The sequence below is a fragment of the Euleptes europaea genome, chromosome 13, assembly GCF_029931775.1.
Source record: "Euleptes europaea isolate rEulEur1 chromosome 13, rEulEur1.hap1, whole genome shotgun sequence".
Classification (NCBI taxonomy): domain Eukaryota; kingdom Metazoa; phylum Chordata; class Lepidosauria; order Squamata; family Sphaerodactylidae; genus Euleptes; species Euleptes europaea.
Genome location: NC_079324.1, coordinates 50,716,700 through 50,738,729, shown reverse-complemented (window position 1 = coordinate 50,738,729; position 22,030 = coordinate 50,716,700). Strand labels below are relative to the sequence as shown.

The following is a 22,030-nucleotide window of genomic DNA, read 5'->3' as shown; positions in this document are numbered from 1 at the left end:
AGCAAAATGGTCTGGTCTCCCATAAACTGTTAAATGTCATGCTTTGTGCCATTTTCACCTTGAAAAGGTTTCAAATGTCAAGCCCCAGTGTTGTTCCTGACCTTTCAGGTACTTCTGTGTAGCTTGATAGCTCCCCCTCTCCTTCAACAACAGCCTTTTTATAGAAGAGAATGACATCTTAATTAAAATGGCATACTTCTAGCTAAATAACGTTGAACTTAACAAAGAACTCTAGATAAAGGGCTTTAGCTAGGAATCAAGGAGCTCTCTGGCATGATGAGCCCTGAACCGTAGTTTGGAGCTATCAGAGAGCCTTGAGCTTGCTTTCATGCACCCTTCTTTTCCTGTGCACTTCTGGATCTTCAGCAAATGGTTGTCTACCACTGCAAATGAAATCACAAACTATAGCCTGTTTTCAGGTGGGTAGACATGTTGGTCTGCAGAAGAGCAAGATTTGAGTCCAGTAGTACTTGAAAGACGAACAAGATCCCCCCCCCCCCGTGTATAAGCGTTTGAGAGTCAAAGCTCCATTCAGGTAGCTTGTGTTTGCCCTGCAAACCAGGAACTACCTGGAATTTGCAGTTCTGATTGCCAGGGCAAGCAGAAACCGTAATTTGCCAGTTTAGATGTTATGTCAGAGTGTGGTTCGTGGGGAGCCTGAAACTAGCTAATTCGCTTGCTGGATATGAAGAGAAGCTGAAAAAGGGTGTGTGAACAATTCTGAGGTACTTCCAGGCTCATTCCAGCCAAACGCTGGTGGAGCGCTCCTTCAGAGTGATACCGGTTGAGTTGAGTATCCCTTATCCAAAATACTTGGGACCAGAAGTGTTTTGGTTTTTGGAATATTTGCATATGCATAATGAGATATCTTGAGGATGGAACCCCAAGTCTAAACACAGAATTCATTCATGTTTTATATACATCTTATACACATAGCCTGAAAGTAATTTTATACAATATCTTTAATAGTTTTGTGCACGAAACAAAGTTTGTGTAACATTGGACCATCAGAAAATGAAGATGTCACTGTCTCAGCCACCCATGTGGACAGTCTATGGTTTTTTGGCATCACCATAATTCCTGACTCTGAATTTATATGCTACCGATAAGCAATTTACCCTTGGGGACACTGAATAAACTGTTCGTTGTGCACGTGCGTTTTGACTCCAACCCGTCACACAAGGTCAGGTGGCGTCATGACAGCGCTCAAAAGTTTTAAAATTTGAATCATTTCGGATTTTTGGATAAGGGATACTCAACCTGTGCCAGCATGACTGTCTAAAGTACGCAGGCACTTGGCCAGTTTTCAGTGCCTGTGGTGTCCGCAGGCTGCGTGGGAAGGTTCCTGACGTTCAGAAGCAGCATTTAGGGAGGGAAGGTGAGAGGATAAAATGGGGAAAGGAATTTGAGTGCACAGTCCTTTACATTCTCTCATCACTTTTTTAAAAATCCCTTAGTGTATTTTTAGCTCAAATCATGAAGGGTCTAATACATTTTATTTAATTCAGTTGCGAACCTTTTGAAGAGCTGCTCGTATGTCACTTCTGTTGCTTTGCTTAAAACGTTTCAGATTTTTCTGACTTTTTTAAACAAAGCAAGTCCTCACATTTCTCAACACGGGGATGACATTTTGCTTGACACAACTTGCAAGAAACCCAAGATGTATGTTTTTCATAAAACCTGCTGACTTGTGAGCTTTCCAAAGCTTCTGTGAACGATCTGTATGCCCCAGGCTCGTTCCATCAAGTGCAAAACTTGCTAGGAATCAATTGGAAATCCCAGCCCCAAATACAAGACACTTGTTTTTATCACAGACTTTCAGAGTGGCTGCTCTGTAGCTACTTTAGATCATTTTAAACAAGAGACGCTGGGGATCAAACCTGAGGCCTTCTGCATATGAAGCAAGTGCTTGATCATTGCGCTGAGATCCTGCCATAGATCTAAGTAGGTTTGCCTTAAGAGTCATGTTCTTTTGAGAACTTCTCTTGGTACCATACTCTAGTTGGATGATGTGGGGTAATTTCCTGGCTCTTTGGAACTTGGGAACTCAAGAATTCCTTCCAGTCTAACAGGTCTGTTGCCTTTTGGTAGGCCAAGCAAGTAGAATTTCTGCTTCAGGAGCTCACTCTTTGGATATATGAATTTGGACAGGGCTATAGGCTGGTTCTAGCGGACATAAAGGTAAGCCCTTTAAGAGTAGTCCGAAATATCTGGTGTTCCACTGTCCATGGTACCCATGTCCAGATAGTGAAATTACAAGAACTTCTTAGAGATTGGATGTCTCAGAGTTGCTTTCGTAACCCTGTTGAGGTGTAATTAACATGTACAAAGGGAAAATGAGTTTGTACATACCTCCTTGAACAGTGCTCTAAAATGCAGCATGTTTCTACTTTTCCCCAGTTTAGAGGCACAGGGATAGTCCATCTTTTCCAGTGCTCCCAGATTATCTTGAATTCTTAACTATTCCAACTTTTCGAAGACTTTTCTTTTTGGCCAGACATAATGCCTTACTCCTCAATTAATTAACTGGCAGATTTTTGAAAACCCCAGTCGAACAGCGAGTCTGCCCGTGTGGAAAGGCAAAGACAGAAACGCTTATCCATTTTTTAATTCAGTTGTGATTTATATTCTTCTTTGATTACTCCACTGATTTCACACTTTCCTGTATGTTCTCATGACTACCACTTAATCTATCTGCTGTCTGGTAATGTAGTTTACTATTTAATGCCGAAAGTTACAATCAGGTTACGCCTAAATGCGCATTTGCATACAGGCACTCTTTTTGCACTGGAACTGGTGGTAACTGGCTGGAAAATGATGGATGTGTTATAACAGTGTGGCCCATCGTAGTGGAATTCTTGCCTTGGATTTCTGGGTGAATAAAAGCCCTGTCTCTTCAGCACTCTGTGCTTTAAATCTTTATGTTTGGAGTAAAAGCAAGGCAGGTTGACATTAGCCACGCTGTAAGAATATGCTTTTAAAATGTAAGCTGAAAGTTAACTCAGCTTGAAGTATAGCATAACAAACCGTTGTACTCACTGGGTTGCATCTTGTGGATCCATTCTGCTAGCAGGCGTACTTTCCTCTGACATAAGAAGCCTTCCCTTGATACAAGATGTGTTTGGTGGAGGAAAGCTTCCTCTCTGAGTAGAACGGATCTTGGGAATCCAACCCATTGGTAGCTGTCAAGTTTTGGATGGAAATTAACATCATCTTCTGGCAACCTGTCCCAAGTACATTTATGCAGAAGTAAATGCCACTTGATACTTGAGATTGTGTGCAGGTTTGCAGCCTAAAGCTTTCCTTCAGAAAGCCTCCTACATTTGATCATGGTCTAGGATTTTATGAGACCCAACAATGAAAGCAATTTTAATCTATAGAAATCTGGTGAAATCTGTAGTAGCCCATCAACCTGGCGGCTGTTAGGAGTAAGCTTCACTGTTGAATTTCGAGTTTCTATTGTTTAGAGAACCAGGCCTCCTTTTATTCTCCACTGAGGCAAGGGCATCCTGAGCTGTGGGTTGTTTTCCTTCTCCATCCGGGTAGGCAGGACTAAGGTTTCTGACTTCCTGTGTCCCTTGGCGGGAAAACAGCCTGAGGAAGCCAGTTTCCGTCCTGCCTATCCGGGTGGAGCAGGCAACTTCGCACAGCTCTGTGCCAGAGGATCCTTTAGGCTCATTTCAGTGGAATTTTTTCCTGTCTTCTTGTCTTCTAAGTATCGTGAGTCTTCCTCGTCTTCCCTTTCATTGTGAATCCCCTCCTACCTTCCTCTTGTTATCCTTCGTCTCCCTTTCCCTCTGTGTGCTAGATCCATAGCTTCCAACATGGCCGACGCCATGTTAGCAAGGGAAGACGACCTTCTCTCAGAGAAGGACTTCCAAAGCGGGCTGGTTCAGACCACCCCCACGGGCTCCGGATCTCCCAACGGCCGTCCAGACGAACCATTAGGGAGCACTACAAATCTGGGAGAGACCCTAGCGGCCGAAACCTCCTCGGCCCCAATTAAATACAAAAAGGCGTGAAAGTCAGCGCCGCTGCAACCGGGCGCCAGAAGAAAGAGGCGCGGCGCTAAGCCTGCGGGCGGGACGAAAGCCGGGCGTAAAACCCCCGACTCTTCGCCAGAAGTCTCCCTCGCATCCCGCACTGCCCAGAACGCAGATCAGGCGGCAGCAGCGAATTCATCCCTCCCGGCGGCGGCATCTTCACCCTTCCCGGCGGGGACTGGTAATTACGCGGCAATGGCGGCTGTGGGAGCATTCCAGGCGGGAGCTGGCAACCCCCCCCAACCAGGCGGCAGAGGGCGGCCATTTTATTTCCTGGCAAAGCACAGACGATCTCATCAACTATGCTTTGCAACGCCAGTGGCAAGCCTTCCAATCCTTCCAGGCTCGCCTTCCTCCCTCCATGGCTGCGGGCCCCTATGGGATTCCCCCAACCCTCTATCTCAGCCCATTCAACCCACTCTCCCCCATACTGAGGAGAATGGTGACCCTTCTTCCTCCTCTACTACTAAATCCAAGGCATGGCCCACAAAAGCGGCCATGAAGGCCAGGCCTTCCGAGACTAGGGAGCCTCAGCCTGAAATTTCTAGATCCCCTCTCTCTTCAGCCTGTTATGAAGACGAAGAGATCGAGGAAGGTGAATTTGATTCGGACGAAGATCCACCCCAAGAGACAGATCAGCACACCAGACTGTTCTCGGGGGAGGATTACCAGGCCCTCTTAGCCAAATCTATCCTAGCTCTCGATCTTAATGAAGAGGCAGAGGCAGACCAAACCGATGAACCCGAATCCAAATTAAAGAAGGGAGTCAATGAATGTTTTCCTAGACCCAAGTCACTATCTAATACAGTTCCATTCCCGGAGTTTTTTATTAATGCAGTCAGAGAGGAGTGGGACCACCCAACACCTAACAGGCAGCTTCCCACCAATATTAGGAAGCAATACAATCTGGCCTCCCACGCAATGTCAATGCTTAAAGTTCCCTTGGTAGATGCTCCGGTCCTGGACCTACAATCCCCGGGCTTAGTCCCTGAGGATGGGGTGGGTTCCCTGAGGGACCAACTAGACAGGAAATCAGACTACCTGGCGAGAAAGGCGCATGAAGCTTCGGCTATGGCTATTCAAGCCAGTGCCACCACATCTATTTTTGCCAGAGCCTCATACCTGTGGATTAAAAAGATTATACAACTGGTTCCTGACGAAAACCTCAGGGTTTTGGGGGGCCTGGACAGGGTCCTTAACGCAGTAACATTAATGGCAGACGCATCTCTTGACACCATGTCCTCAGTGGCCAGATCCATGGCAGCGGTCACTTCTATCCGAAGGGGACTCTGGCTCAGGGCCTGGCCTGCAGACTTTAAGGCCAAGACCACCCTCATGGCCTATCCCGTCAAAGAGGGAAGACTGTTTGGCGAGAAGCTTGACAGCATACTCGTCGAAACAAAGGATAAAAAGCAAGTGCTCCCCATGCAAATCAAAAAGGACCATCGCCACCCTTCATATCCTTCCTTTCGTCCCCCCAAGTTCTCACCCAAATTCAGGTCTGAATTTAGAAGAGGTTCTTGGGGATCAAACAGGGGATCTTGGGGCATTACCAGATCCTTTCGTAGGGGGGGAAGAGCCTCCAGACCCCAGGGCTTCCAGCCCAGATCGGAAAAAGGAGACAGATTCACTAAGCACACCCCTCAGTGACGCCAGTCACATTCAGGTGGGGGGAAGACTTCAGGAGTTTGCGGCAAGGTGGTCCATGTCCAGACCGGACAAATGGGTCTCACAGATTTTAACAAACGGCTATCTCCTGGAGTTCACGGTCCAACCTCGGGACCGATTCCTACGTTCCCCAATCTCATTCAAAAAGGGAAAACACCAAAGAACATTAACAGCTATCCAGCATTTGGTACATATCAAGGCCATAGAACCAGTGCCCAGCCATCAGAAGGGCCAGGGAGTATATTCCATTTTCTTCACCGTCCCGAAGAAGAACGGGGACTGGAGGGCCATCCTGGACCTAAAGTACGTCAACAACAGGATGGCCCGCAGGCATTTCCGTATGGAAACAGTCAAATCAATCGTGGAATCACTACTCCCTGGCACCTTTATGACGGCTGTGGACCTCACGGAGGCCTACCTCCACATTCCAATTCACCCGCTACACAGATCCTTTCTCAGATTTGCCTATGGCCCCGACCACTATCAGTTCAGGGCCCTCCACTTCGGACTGACCTCAGCTCCGAGGGTTTTCACCAAAATACTAGTCACCATCATTGCATCCCTCTGACAGGAAGGAATCCAGGTACATCCGTACCTGGACGACACCCTTATCTGTGCCCCAACCCACAGTCTCTCTCACACCCACACACAAAGGGTCATCCAGACCCTTCAGGAACACGGGTACATCATAAACTTCCAAAAAAGCTCACTGCACCCCTCACAGGTAATGACGCACCTGGGGGCCAAAATCAACTCCAAAACCAACTCCTTATCCCTACCTCAGGAAAGGATCAGGAAACTAATTTCCTCTGCACGCAACACGGCCAATCACAACACCGCAATGCTCATGTCCCTAGCGGCCCTTTTGGGGCTCCTGGTGTCGTGCATTGCCATAGTACCATGGGCCCGATTTCACTCACGCCCGCTACAGTGGCTTCTAAAACCTCACCAGCTAGACATAGTAAAGAAAAAGATCAAGAAAATAGCTATCCCCTCAAAGGTCATTCACAGCCTTCGCTGGTGGACCAACCCATCCAATCTCTGCCAAGCCACACAGTACATACACGAAGATCCCCTCCAAATCTTCATTGACGCCAGCCTATCGGGCTGGGGCGCCACCTTAGGCGATCAGATAACCCAAGGCCAATGGTCACAGCAGGAGTCACGACTCCACATCAACCTGCTGGAACTCAGGGCAGTGAAATTGGCACTACAAAAATTCACACATACAATCAGGAACCACCATCTACTTATACGAACAGACAATATCACAACAAAAGCCTATATCAACAAACAAGGGGGTTCCAAGTCCTCTTCCCTGCACAGGGAAGCAGTGGCGATATTCACCTGGGCACAAGCCAACGTTCCCTCAATCAGGGTGGAACACATCAAGGGAAACCTCAACCTGCGCGCCGATTGGCTAACTCGCCAGTCAATAGACGAGGGAGAATGGGAATTAGACCACACAACATTTCAGCAGCTTACAGAAATCTTTGGTATCCCTTCCGTCGATCTCTTTGCCTCCGAGTCAAATCACAAGGTTCCCAGATTTTACTCCAGGTACTTCCACCCAAGAGCAGAAGGCACAGACGCCCTTCTCAGTCCATGGCCCAAGGGTCTGCTTTACGCATTCCCTCCAATCCCCATCTTACCCAAGGTCCTCAGGAAAATACACCAACACAGAGCAGACGTGATACTGATAGCTCCTTACTGGCCCAGGAGACCATGGTTTGTAACCCTCAAGCGCATGTCCTACCAAGAACCGTGGCGGATCCCAGTGGAACAGACCACTCTCCACCAGGGACCCATAACACACCCAGACCCCCAATGGTTCTGTTTGACCGCCTGGCGCTTGAGAGGAGGACTCTATTAAACTTTGGGTACTCTACAGATGTGGTCAACACAATCATAGAAGCACGCAGACCGTCCACCCGACGCATATATAACGCGTCGTGGAAAGCCTTTGCCGATGGGCAAGGAGAAAGAAACGCGACCCTCTTCACCCAGATATTCCCACAATACTAGAATTTCTCCAAGAGGGAGTCAGACAAACCTCAAGGCCTCTACCCTGAGACGACAGGTAGCCGCCATCTCCACAGTAATACCTCTCTCAGACGGAGTCCCCGCGTCACAACACAGGCATATTTCTGCTTTCCTAAAAGGAGTCTCCCAAATACAACCCCCGGTATTGCACAGGTTCCCTACATGGAACCTTAACCTTGTCCTAAAGGCTCTTACGGGACCACCCTTCGAGCCTCTCAAAACAGTACCCATGAGATACCTTCGCATGAACGTACTGTTCCTTACGGCAGTCACATCGGCCAGAAGAGTATCCGAGCTCAGGGCGCTGTCTATCAGAAAAGGATTATGTGTCTTTCACAAAGACAGGGTCATGCTAACTCCCGACCCCACATTCCAACCAAAGATAAATTCACGCTTCCACAGGACTCAGGAGATTAACCTCCCTTCATTCTGCCCAAAACCAAACTGTCCAAGGGAGGCCACATGACACACATTAGATTTAAGGAGGGCTATTCGAATATTCATCAACCGCACATCAGACATCAGAAGGTCCGACTACATGTTCATAGGGATTTCAAACCCCGGTAAGGGACAGAGAATGTCAGCTGCCGCAATTAGTTACACGATCAAACTATGTATTGCAGAGGTGTACAAGGCGCAAGGCAAACCTGTACCGGGGGGGATCACGGCACATTCTCTTCGAAGTACCGCCACTACGGCCGCGTTTGACAAACAAGCACCGGTAGAAGAGATCTGTAGAGCCGCTACCTGGTCTTCAGTCTCAACCTTTGTCAGACACTATAGAATCCATACCTGGTCTTCAGCCCAAGCCTCCTTCGGTCACAGGGTTTTACAAAGTGTGGTTGAGTAATATGTTCTTTCCCACCCTATTGGGAGCTCTTATAAGTCCCACAGCTCAGGATGCCCTTGCCTCAGCGGAGAATATAGCCTTGGTTACTCACCGTGAGGGCTTATTCTCCTCTGAGGCGAAGGGCATCCTGCCCCGCCCTTTTCAAATAATCAATTTTTAGAAATAGAACCCTGGCATCTCCCCACGCCAGCTGTAGTACCGTGTATAACCACAAATGATAGCACGCCTGGTCTCTTTGTTCGATTATTCATATGTTATAATGCAGTGTCTCGTTAGTTTGTCTCGTTCCTGTCAACGTAGCTAGTACAGACGGTAACTGGCTTCCTCAGGCTGTTTTCCCGCCAAGGGACACAGGAAGTCAGAAACCTTAGTCCTGCCTACCCGGATGGAGAAGGAAAACAACCCACAGCTCAGGATGCCCTTCGCCTCAGAGGAGAATAAGCCCTCACGGTGAGTAACCAAGGCTATATTTCCTCTCCAAACATTTATATGGTCTAGCACTTAGCAGAAGTATGCAGTGGGTTTGAAATAAGATTCTTTTAAAATCAAAAGTACTGCTGAGTTGGCTGCTGTGCAAACACTTCCAAACCAGTTGCTTTTATTATGTGCGCAGGGTATTGATGTAGGAGGCTGCTGATCACCTCATACAACTGTAACTGACTCTTTGCTTCTCTGTGTAAAATAAAACAAATTGAAAACTAAAAAATACTATTACGCTTAGATTCCTTAAAAGGCTGTAATTCTTTAAAAGGCTGTAATTCTGTTAAGTTCAGCTCATAAACTATTTGGACATTACCTGAGTCTGTGGTCTTCAGGATGTACTCCCAAGCTGCATGTACCATTGCTTTCTCTTCTCCTTTGCGTCTTAAAGAAAGGGCAGAATTCCTCTGTCCTTTACAGTTGTTGTCGTGCCACCCCACAGTGCAGTGGCTTCAGAGGGTACAGCCTAAGCTTGCAGCTGTGGCTTACTGGTCACCTGAGCATCCCAGCATTGTATGATGTCAGTGGGCTTACCTTAGTTGTGTTTTCTCCAGGTACTTCCATGCTCAGAGCCACACTGTCCAATCAGTGTAGTAGAGGAGGGTGCCGAGTTGTTTTCTGTTGCCCCAGAAGGTCGGACCAGAACCAACGGGTTGAAATTAAATCAAAAGAGTTTCCGTCTAGGCATCAGGAAGAATTTTCTAAATATTCGGAAGACTTTTCTAACAGTTAGAGCAGTTCCTCGGTGGAACAGGCTTCCTTGAGAAGGTGGTAAGCTCTCCTTCCCTGGAGGTTTTTAAGAAGAGGTTGGATGGCCATCTGTCAGTAGTGCTGATTCTTTGACCTTAAGCAAATGATGAGAGGGAGGGCATCTTGGTCATCTTTTGGGCTTGGAGTAGGGGTCACGGGGTGTGGGGGGAGATAGTTGTGAATTTCCTGCATTGTGCAGGGGGTTGGACTAGATGACCCTCATGGTCCCTTCCAACTATGATTCTCCTGCAGACATTCCACTAGAGTGGGGGGGGGTCCCTCTACCAAAACTCAGGCTTTCCTGCCCTTGCAGAATTTTCTCCTCCTCTTGGTCTGGGCTTCCCCACCCTAGTGCTCTGTTGGCTTGGACAGTTGTCAGTTTCTTAAGCAGCTATGTCGTGATTAGGTGGCAGTGTTCCCCAGTGCGATCATCTGTAACGGGCCAACCCCTTTTGCTGCTGCTTCCTGGCTGAGAGGCTTCCTGCGTTTTTCCAATGCTGTAGTAGATGCCAGAGGTCCTTTATCATGCGCTGCTAGCACACCAGGGCGGCTTCTTTCTAGGCTATTGCTCATTAGCGTAGCCAAGGTGTATGCAGAGGGACCAGCACGTACGGGTGAAATATTTAAAATGAGATGCTGTGCCATGTGAATCTCCACAGTGGTAAGTGTCCCGAGTCATGCATCAACTGGTTCTCGGTGCTCCACTCTTCATAGCGCTCGCATTTTTGTCTCTGTGCATTGGCTATAGATTTTTCTGCTGTTAAAAGCTAGAGATTTATGTCTTGCGCACACAGCTTATAATTAAAAAAAAGAGAGAGAGAGAGTCCTTCAAGTATCCTGTCCATGGCGCATTAATTTTTAAAATGGCTTCAAGTAAGTAAAATAGCTGTCTGGCTTCCCAGAATGTGAGTGGCAAGCCCTTGAAAAACGAGGTGGATGGACTCTAATTTAGAAGCTCCCTCCATGCCATTTATTTGATTACAACCAAACCACTCCTGTGCTTGAAGCTGAAATGTGATGGCGTTCTATAGAATAAAGGGGAGTCGGGGGGACATTTCTTCCTGCTCACACTGGCACACGCCAGGTCTTCTGAAGCTAAAGGCTCTGAGGCTTGAGGAGTAGGGGTGGTTCCTAATAGTGGATGGCAGGGGACATATGAAGTAGCTTTATGCGGAGTCCGACCTGTAGCAGCATATTGCCTTCTCTGAACTGGCAGCTGGTCTCCAGGATCTTAGACAAGGAAGGTTGTTCCAGTTCCCAGTACCTGAACACATGAAGCTGCCTTATACTGAATCAGACCCTTGGTCCATCCAAGTCAGTATTACCTACTCAGACCGGCAGCACCTCTCCAAGGTCTCAGAGGTCTTTCACATCGCCTACTGCCCGATTCTTTTAACTGGAGATGCCAGGAATTGAACCTGTGACCTTCTGCGTGTCAAGCAGATGCTCTGCCACTGAGCCAGGGCCCCTCCCCTATCAGATGTTTTAATAGGGGATGCCAGGTATTGAAGTTGGGACTTTGTGGAAGGGGCCATGGTGTTGACTTGGCGTGTGCGTACAGTAGAAACCCCCCCCCCCCGTTCAATTCCTGGCTCCAGTTAAGAAAAATAAAATATCAGGTAGTAGGTGAAGTGAAAGAGACCCTGGAGAACTGCTGCCAGGTAGAGTAGGCATTATTGACCTTGATAGAAGAAATGGTCTGACTTCGCATGTTGCAGCTTGATGTGTTTGTCTGACCTTCTGGGTGTAAGATGTGTGATCTGCTACTGAGCCCATAGTACTTCTGTAATCTGGTAGGCAATTTGCCTAATGGTTTGTGGGCAGAGCCCAGTAGCTGTAGGAGGGAAGGAAGTGCAAAAAAAAGCACTCAGTCTGAGTGGAAATTACCCTGCTTCCTTGAGCCTGGCCACTTACCTTGAGAAGGAGTCTCAACCCTTCAAGGTTAAGCCCTGAGACCTTCCAACCCTAGCAGCTGTTGCCTGGTTTGAATGGTTTGTGCTGTCATAGTAGCACACGGTGCTAGGATGTCTCTGAGGTTTGTGACATGCTGCTGGCGCAGCTGATTAGCCATTTCCTTGCTGGCACAAATGGGCCGCTTCTCGCTTGAGGTTTACACCCAAGATCAGATGCGAGAGTACAGAGTATGCCATGCCTCCTGTCAGTTCCAATTTCATAATCCTCGTCCCATTGCATTCCTTATAGGATATCTTCTGTCTGATTGCACGGTTTTATGTTTTGCAATCTGCCTTGAGTCTCAGTGGGAAAGCCAAGCTGTAAATACATAAATTGAGAATGGCATGTGTGCACGTGAATCTCTCTTTTCTGTTTGTGAAGATGGATGGGCTGGGAAAACTTCATTTCTCCCAGACCTGTGTGTTTTCATATCTTGCGAGGAAGAGAAGAAATCCCTCTGAAATGCAAGCACCTGATTATTGACTGCTGTGATCTGGTGGGATTCTGCAGTCAGTTACCCAGATTGGTTAGGACTTTCTACACATGCTTTGGGGGGGGGGATAGAAAAGGATCGTGATTTTGTGTGTGTGTGTATGTCTGTGGGGAGTGCATCCGTGCAAATAACAGCGAGAGAGCATCCTTTTGACACATACACCCTTTCTTTATTATTATTTCTTTATTAGAGCTTTTTTGACTCGGGTCCTGGCCTGGTGGAACCCTGTATCAGGTGAGACTGGCCCTGTGGGACCTGGCTTAGTTCCACAGTGCCTGAAAGACTGAATTGTTCTGCCAGGCCTATGGTTGAGGCAGCAACGGTTACATCACAGCTGACTTCCCTACCCTTACCCCTGTGTTTGTTTATTCTTCCTTATGTATTAGCTGGGTTTTGGCTTTTGCATCCCTTACCTTTTTCTCCACCCTTTCCTGTTTGATTATCCCTTGTTGCTGATTATTATTAGGGCGTCTTTTGAATTTTAGCAAGTATAAGGCTTTAACTTTTATAATGTGTATTTATATTGAATTGTATATTCTTTGGGTAGCCACCCTGAGCCTGACTGTAGTCAGGAAAGGGTGGTGTATAAATGGAATAAAATTAATAACATAAATAAAAGTATCCATACTATAATTTCTGCAGCCTGTTTACTCTATAGAGATGCTGATAGTAGGAAAAAAGCTTGTATTTGTTTGACTGCCTGGATACCTACCTGGATGCTAACACTACTGAACAGCCCCAGTTGATGGTCCGCCTGGCATCAAACTGGAAAGAGGGGTAAAAAGCAGGAAGTGGTGGCAGCAACGAGCAGGAAGTCCCCCTCCAAAGCTCTTGGGAGAGTGAGTGAGTTGGGGAGCAGTTAGTCCTCTGGCTGGTGACAGAGGCAATCTGTCCATCTGTCTCTGTACCAGGTAAACTACCACCAAGCTGTGATCCTAGGAGATCTGACCCTTGCTGGAAGAATTTTCTAACAGTTAGAGCAGTTCCTCAGTGGAACAGGCTTCCTCGGGAGGTGGTAAGCTCTCCTTCCCTGGAGGTTTTTAAAAAAAGGTTAGATGGCCGTCTGCAGCAATGCTGATTCTGTGACCTTAAGCAGATGATGAGAGGGAGGGCATCTTGGCCATCTTCTGGGCATGGGGTAGGGGTCACAGGGGGTGTAAGGGGGGAGGTAGTTGTGAATTTCCTGCATTGTGCAGGGGGTTGGACTAGATGACCCTGGTGGTCCCTTCCAACTCTGTGATTCTTCATGGCCTCACTTGGGATGTATTTTTACAAGAAAAGGGATGATTGACATGTGCTGTTCTTGACAGCTGTGAAGTATGTGGACTTTCAACTTTGATTTTCGTGCCACAGGTTGGCTCCGTGATTCATGTAAACACAAATGGTAACCCCCCCCCCCAAGCTGTTTGAGTACACAAAAGAGGCTTGAGCATGGATTGGACATTCTTAAGATTTGAATTAAGTGGTGGTAATCCATAAGGTCCCGCCATCCCCCCCCGCGTTATTTATAGAAAACCTGGTCTCAGAGTTTAGCGTTCTCCCTTTTCTTGGCTTTGGAGAAGCCAGTGTTTTCAGCTTCATTTTGTTATGTGTTTTGTGTTGTATGTTGTGATGACTCTGGGGGAAAAATAGCAAGTGGGTCAAAGCTGTTTTTTGCCTTGCCATAATGTATATTGTCTTCGATGGTAGTCTGGCAGGTCTGAGTTCTTAGCCATGTTGTGACCTGAAGGATTGTTCCAAGTGGGCGATCCATCAAAGAGGATAGGCCTATTTTTATTTCCTGGCTTTGGCATGAAGTGCTTTTATGCTCTGTGAGGCAAGGCACTTTATAGTACCAATAAACTCCTCATTTGTCTTCCATTGCATTCTCCCCCTCCTCTTCGGTTTTCGATGCTTTTATTTTCTATGAGCCCCCCCCATTTGATTTCTTCATTTATAACCCATATTTCTCCCCAGTAGAGACCCAAAGCAGCTTACATTATTCTCCTCCTCCATTTTATCCTCAGAACAACCCTGTGAAGTAGGTTAGGCTGAGAATGTGTGACTGGCTGTAGGGTCACCCAGCAAGCTTCCATGGCAGACTGGGGGGGGGGGGGGTTAGATCCTCTTTCTCCCAGATCCATCTGACATTCTAACCTCTACACTACGCTGGTTCTCTGTACGTATGTAGTTTGAAGTAAAATAACTTAATACTAATTTTAGTATTAAGAGCCAGCATGGCGTAGTGGTTAAGAGAGGTGGTTTGGAGCGGTGGACTCTGATCTGGAGAACCGGGTTTGATTCCCCACTCCTCCACATGAGTGGCAGAGGCTAAGCTGGTGAACTGGATTTGTTCCCCACTCCTGCACACGAATCCAGCTGGGTGACCTTGGGCCAGTCACACTCTCTCAGCCCCACCTACCTCCCTGTTGTGGGGAGGGGAAGGAAAGGCGATTGTAAGCCGGTTTGAGTCTCCCTTAAGTGATGGAGAAAGTCAGCATATAAAAACCAACTCTTCTTCTTTTTTTGAAGCAGCCTGCGTCATTAACCTGTTGAGCAGTTATGCCACAGTAGGAATAATAGGAGTAACACTCAAGTTCTATCTTGCCTCGTTGTAAATATCCGTTTTCACGCGTGTGAAAAGTGGGAACTTTATTCTCAAAGTTGTTGATATTCAGTCTGCATTTGTCTTGTGCCAGTTCGGGTAACTCTTTTGTTGACTCTGGGGAATAATCCTGTTAATGCACTGAAACATCAAGAGAAGGGTGTATCCTGGCTTCGAGCCTTAATTGATTTGGAATGGCAGAGAGTCAGACCACTGTGGAACTGCGAAGGCAGTTCTGCTGATAATGATCACTGTCTGTCACTTGAGCGGCAACAGAAGTCTGGCTGCAGACTACTGTTCTCAGCCGTCACTATGCACGTTCATTAAAAGCATTTTGTAATAAGGAGATTGAATGTTCAAGCAGTGCTTTTTTAAAAAAAAAATCATGGTTGAATATGTATTTAGAATTGCTGGCATTTTAAATTTTCAGCGCACGGCAATGGGAGCAGGTTGTGTAGTATAGTTTAGTTGCCGTTTTGTTGGTTTTAGAGAATGTAATAGAGTCCCCAGCACAGTCAGAAACAGGTTTTGGCAGGCAGATCTGCTTCAGTAAGTATGTGGAAGCCTGCCCCGTGTGTGTGTGTGTGTGTGGCTAGTGTGATTCCCATTTTATTAGATCAGTTACTTTATTAGATCAGTTATTACAGGAACGACTTGCTTTTGCACAGCTTCTAAAGCAGAGTGAAAAGCCCAGTGGCAGAGCAGCTGTGAACCATTTTGTCCGGAGGGCTATTCAGTTGGGGCCAGGCTGAACCTGTGGTGTTTACTGTCTCTGTATTAGCCTAGATTTGTTACCCCATTTTCTCAGGTTGCTAAACTTTTATAGAATAGATTTTTCACACTTTTGCCTTTTCACCTGTTAAGCCTGTGTCTTTGTTTAGTCATCCATTGGAATTTCCTGCATTGTGCAAGAGGTTGGACTAGATGACCCTGGTGGTTCCTTCCAGCTCTATGATTCTCTGATTCTGCTTGGGATGGCAGAAATTCATAGGTGGTGCAGATAAGTGTTACTTTGAATGTGGTTCTCTGTTGCCTTTCTTCACGTGGAGGAGTGGGGAATGAAACCCAGATCAGAGTCCACCACTCCAAACCACCGCTCTTAACCACTACACCAATCGAGGTCACTTTGCCCAGCTGCTGTGACTATAGAGATGGAGGTTGATCATATTGGTGATGACAATAAAAAGCACGTTATGTCGACCTTTAACTTATTTCAAACACTGTCTCGTTATCCTTGCCTATCTACTCCACAGGGGGATCATATCCATATTGCAGATGGAGAGACTGAGGATGAGAGGCTGGCTTGTCTTAAAGCCATCTGTAGTGTGGCAGAGGCAAGATTTAAGCTGTGGATTCCCTGATTTGTAAGAGTCACGGTTGGCTGTGGTTGCCCGTGCTAGCCCGTCCCAGGGGAAAGCTGGGGGTTGCTGGCATCAATGCGTATTGTGAGAAGCAGCCCTAAGCAAATAATTGGTGTTGGTGGAGGAGCCCCACCTGTTTTCAAAGCTTTTTTTACTACTTCCGTATTACAAAATTTGACACAACGCTTTCCCGGTGGTTACATGTCCAGTCTTGAATACTTATTTCGTCTTCAAAAACATAGACGTGTAAACTAGTTTAAGGGGATACATTTATTTGGCAGCATTTACTGGTTGTGTGGTGCTATAGTCCTTTGAAGTTTCCCAGTGGGAAACTTATTCGATCTCTCTCTCAAACAGGTTTTTTTGTTTGTTTTTTATGCAGAGCTGCGCTGTGTACCAGGGCAATTTGCTTGCCGCAGCGGGTCGATCCAGTGCATCCCTCTGAACTGGCAGTGCGATGGATGGCCCACCTGCGAGGATGAGAGCGACGAAGTGGACTGTCCGAGTAAGTGCTCCTGAAATGAATTGTGTTCTCTGCTTCAGGGTCCCGTGAACATTTCATGAGGAAGTGATCTGAGAGCTGTGCTCATACACTGAACATGTAAAACTGCTTTATACAAAGTCAGACCAGGGGTCCGCCTACCTCAGCGCTATCTACTCTGACTGGTGTATCTCTCCAGGGACTCGGGCAGAGAAAGGTCTTTTGCAGAGCAGGCGTGGTGTAGTGAATAGGAGCTGCGGACTCTAATCTGAGAACCGGGTTTGATTCCCCGCTCCTCTATGTGAAGCCTGCTGGGTGACCTTGGGACAGACACTGTTCTCTCAGAACTCTCTCAGCCCCACTTACCTCACAAGGTGTCTGTTATGGGGAAGGGAAGGTGATTGTAAGCCACTTTGAGGCTACTTAAAGATAGAGAAAAAATGGGTATGAAAAGAAGAAGAGTTGGTTTTTATATGCCGACTTTCTCGATCACATAAGGGAGAATCAAACCGGCTTACAATCGCCTTCCCCTCCCCACAACAGACACCCTGTGAGGTAGGTGGGGCTGAGAGAGTGTGACTAGCCCAAGGGCACCCAGCTGACTTTGTGCGTAGGAGTGGGGAAACAAATCCAGTTCACCAGATTAACGTCTGCCGCCCATGTGGAGGAGTCGGGAATCAAACTCGGTTCTCCACATCAGAGTCCATCGCTCCAAACCACTGCTCTTAACCACTACACCACACTGGCTCTTCTTCTTCTGCAACAACTGCTATTTGGAGATACTGGAGGCTCAACTGGATGTGTTTTTTTTTTGCATTCATAGTACATGTTCTGCACAGAGACCACGAAAAATAGTACCGGTGTATTCTCATGCATGCAGCAGGTTACCTGATTGCACTGGTGTTGTTAAATTGAGGTTGTAGCAAAGAGCCATGAAGCAAAATAGCTGCTGGCACTGTTCCCCAAATGCCTGCGAAGGAGGTCAGGCAGTGCTGTAACAGGAAAGTTCTGCAGCGGTTCCCATGCTTCTGCTTGTACAGGAGAACTTGTGCAACGTCTTTGGATTTTGTTCTGCTTTTTTCACACAGCGCTCTGGCATACAGTATAAAACAGCTGTCCTGTGAGCAACCGATGCCTTCTGCATGCAGGATTCAACTCCTGGATTAGCTTTGAATATCCCATTCTGCGTGCCCGAAATCCAGATTTAATTTTGAATAGCATGCACATCTTCAAGGAGGTTTTGTGCATGCTACACCTTCATCAGGATTCTAGAGGTCCATATTTGTATCCAGAGTTGAAGTACTGTATAGCTAGTCCATTAGTTCACTAGCTGTAGTTTATCCTCCATGCTCATGAAAATTTTGTGCAAAATGTTGATTGCTTGCTGTTTAAAATATTTATGTATTTTATTTATTTGTGTTATTTATAGTCCACCTTTCTCACAGCAGCTCGAGGTGGATTACACATGGTGAGTCAGTACAGTCAACAAAATAGGGCATTCATTAACCAGTGTATTAGGATTTTGCATTAGGATTTTAGAAGTCTGGAACCACCAGAAAGAACTGAAGCATGCCATAAGTATTAACGTGCTGCAGTGAGTGGTACAAAAATTACATAATAGGAGTCTACTTAGAGTAAGCTATACACAGCAGTGTAGACCACAGTCCCTAAGGATTTATTCAAGTAAGTCTGTGAATAATTCAGTTTTGCATAGTTTGCAGAATATACAGGTTTTCCAGAGCCCTCCAGCTCATAATAATGATGAATATTTAAAAATGTTTAATTGATCTCTATTCACAGTCCCCGTGTGTTTGTACTTGTTTCAAAAGGCCAAGCCTATATTTTCAAATGTGCTCCAAACTAAGACCCCCCCCCCTACGTCTTTTGTTGCGCTTGTGTTTTCACCTGAAGTCCTTTATGGATTTTTAGAAAGGAGGCCTATTCTGGTCTGTGTTTCTAGGAGAAATCTTGCTGAGTTTTCAGTCCGTGTCTGTGAGAGCTCTCTGTCATAGTACTTTATTTATAGTTTGCCTTTCTCACAGAGACTCCAATAATGTAAGTTAATGCAGTCAACAGGATGAGACATCTAATAAGCTACGCAATCAGAAATTTGAAAGAAAGCAAGAAGATGGGATATGTCAATTAGTCTGCCTTGCCTCAAGAATGCCAGGCATGGCGTTCAGCTCTGGCTTCCAAATTGCATCTGGTTGTTATGCAAATTCAAGTAGGACTTTGTGGTTGATGTTTTAATGTGTAGATAATTTGTAGTTTGTCCTTGTCGTCCTTTCATCAGCCTGATCAACCCAGAAGCAACACAAGTTTTTGTAGTTGTGACTCTTGTCGAGGAAGTAGGACTGCTGATCTCCTGCAGTATTTTGAGAACCATCTCGTGGTCTTCTTTTTCTTTGCAGTTTCCAAACTAGAGGTCTATTTATGCCTACAGTGACAGTGACAGTAGCCTGGTCTAAAACAGGTGGCACAATGAAGGGGTTCGCACATGCAGGGTAGTAGAATGGGTTACACCACTTCTGACTGCAGGTTGCGGGATTGCATCCTTTTTAAAGCTCTCTTGCATTATTAATTCTCTGTGAATGGGGAAAACTGGCACAGAAGAAGAAGAGTTGGTTTTTATATGCCGACTTTCTCTACCACTTAACGGAGACTCAAACCGGCTTACAATCACCTTCCCTTCCCCACAACAGACACCCTGCAAGGTAGGTGGGGCTGAGAGTGTGTGACTTGCCCAAGGTCACCCAGCTGGCTTAGTGTGTAGGAGTGGGGAAACAAATCCAGTTCACCAGATTAGCCTCCGCCGCTCATGTGGAGGAGAAGAGAATCAAACCTGATTCTCCAGATCAGACTCCACCGCTCCAAACCACTGCTCTTAACCACCATATCACGCTGGCTAGGCTGGAACTTTTCTCCCTGATGTGCTGACTTATGGGGGCAGGGTTGCCTGTGGAAGAGCATTCAGAATATGACAACCTCCCCCCCGTATGACATGGTATGGCCTATCCTACCACTTAATTTTGCCACATACATAGACTAGGGCCTCAGTTTCCCTTTGGGGTAGATAGAAATGAGCTTCCTTGCAGTTGAGTTTTCACAGTTCTTTGCACATGAACTTGATCCTTGATTTTTTTTTAATTGACTAGCTGTGACAGGTACAGGAGAGTTGGAAAGACCAGTTCCTTTCTCCAGTCCTGTACTTGGTAGTATACACATTCGCTCCCAGTGGGAAAAGCTAGCCGGGACTTGCCTCTCATTCGCTCCACTCCAGCAGCTAATTGGTGAAAGAGACGGAGGGCATGTGAGGCTGGAGAGTTCTTCTGCCCATCCCCTGTTCACAGCTAGACACAGGCCAAGATTGGAAAAGCCGTTCAGCCAGTCCTGTATGCCCGAGAGGCAAACGGCAACCCTCACCGTGCTCCTTGGCAAAGCGCTCGGTGACATGGCAGAGAGGGGTTGGGGGATCCGGCTCAGAGAGAAAAATCAACACACTTTCCTGGCACACACAAGGTCTTGGCCTTGCCTAAAATAGCTCTTTGAATCCTGGCTCTGTGTCTTGTACAGAAACAAAAATTGCCCAACGCCAGCTGTCGAATCTAGAAAATCTTAACAGCACCACAGTAAAAATCCAGTTAAATGAATATTAACTAGACTCCTTGCAAGCGCATCCTAGTTAGAAATCCTAGTTTCTACCCCACGTTTCAGCTCCGATTCAGATTTAATTTGCCTCTTCACAGTTACTTGGGCGCTGCTTTACCTGAATAGGTTAATGCTCTTTCCTGCAGCTTTCTAGCCAGCTGGTTTTGGCAGAAGAATAAACCTGATTTTAGCAGCGGTTTGTATTCTTGTGCTCCTGAGACTTCGAGAAAGGCCTTTCAATGAGTCATGTTTCATAACAAGCTGGTGAAAATCTCTCTGACATGTGTAGTTGCTTCATTATTTTTTAAATGCGGTGTTCACCTTAAGCTATTAGACTAGAATGTTGAGCGACGGCTTGGGAGGAAGGGAATCTGCCACATGGAGTTTAGCAATCAAAGAGCCTCGCAAGATTGCATAAGAGGCACACTTTATCATGGGTGGGGAGTTGCCAGCTGTTCTCCCCCCCATTTCTTCTCTTTCACGTTGGTCGTTTTGAGTTTGTTTTCAGTGCAGATGGAGAGCTCTGTTTGCCTTTCCAGAATGATGTGGGGTAATTTGTAACAAAGAAGCTGTTTCTAGGCACCCAGATTAAGGATGTGTCTAATAACTAAGCAAAGGAGGCTAGGAACTGGGAGCTTCAGTGTTACCGGCAGTCAGAAGACCACATTAGAGGGAATGTTTGAAGAGAAGCTGAGGGCAGGAGCCGGGGAGGCAATTAGGGGAGGATGGGCGGTGCCCGTATCAAAGTGAATCATACTTACTGGTGAATTCAGAAAGCTAATTGCATGCCTTGTTTTCCCTGAGCTGCAAAACAGTGCAGAAAATGCACAAACCAGATACATAAAAATATGGAGGTCTAAATGGATTTCAGTAGGGAGAAGTGTAAGGTACTTCACCTAGGCAGAAACAACATAAGGCACAGGTACAGGATGGGAGATAGTTGGCTTGACAACAGTACATGTGAAAGAGATCTGAGAGTCTTAGTGGACCACAAACTGAATATGAGTCAACAGTGTGATATGGCGGCTGGGCTGCATCAGCAGGAGTATTGTGTCTAGATCAAGGGAAGTAATACTACCACTGTATTCTGCATTGGTCAGACCTCACTGGGAATACTGTATCCAGTTTTGGGCTCCACAATTTAAGAAGGATGTTGACAAGTTGGAGCATGTCCAGAGGAGAGCGACCAGAATGGTCAAAGGTCTGGAATCTATGCCCTATGAGGAGAGACTTAAGGAACTGGGTTTGTTTAGCCTGGAGAAGAGAAGGTTAAGGGGTGACACAATAGCCATGTTTAAATATTTGAAGGGATGCCATGTTAATGAGGGAACTAGCTTGTTCTCTGTTGCTTCAGAGACTAGGACAGGGAGTAATGGATTTAAACTATGAGAAAAACGATTCCACCTAAACATTGGGAAGAACTTTCTGACAGTGAGGGCGGTTCGACGGTGGAATGTGCTGCCTTGGGGGCGGGGGTGGAGTCCCTGTCTTTGGAAGTCTTTAAGCAGAGGTTGAATGACCATCTTTTGGGAGTGCTTTGATTGTGGGATCCTGCATGGCAGGGGGTTGGACTGGATGGCCCTTGTGGTCTCTTCCAACCTTGTGTGATTTTGTGATTTGTAAAACCTTGGGTGTAAGAGCAATGTTAAGCAGTACCCAAGAGATGCATTTCAGTA

At 46.5% G+C, this 22,030-nt stretch overlaps 1 protein-coding gene across 2 annotated transcripts in view; it reads left to right on the top strand.

The window, feature by feature from the left end:
• Nucleotides 1-22,030, top strand: part of DGCR2 (DiGeorge syndrome critical region gene 2) — a 69,531-nt gene that overhangs the window by 17,658 nt on the left and 29,843 nt on the right. For both annotated transcript variants that reach the window (XM_056859357.1, XM_056859356.1), the window contains exon 2: nucleotides 16,608-16,730. In XM_056859357.1, the coding sequence (XP_056715335.1) occupies nucleotides 16,608-16,730 (123 nt within the window). The remainder of the gene's footprint in view (nucleotides 1-16,607; nucleotides 16,731-22,030) is intronic.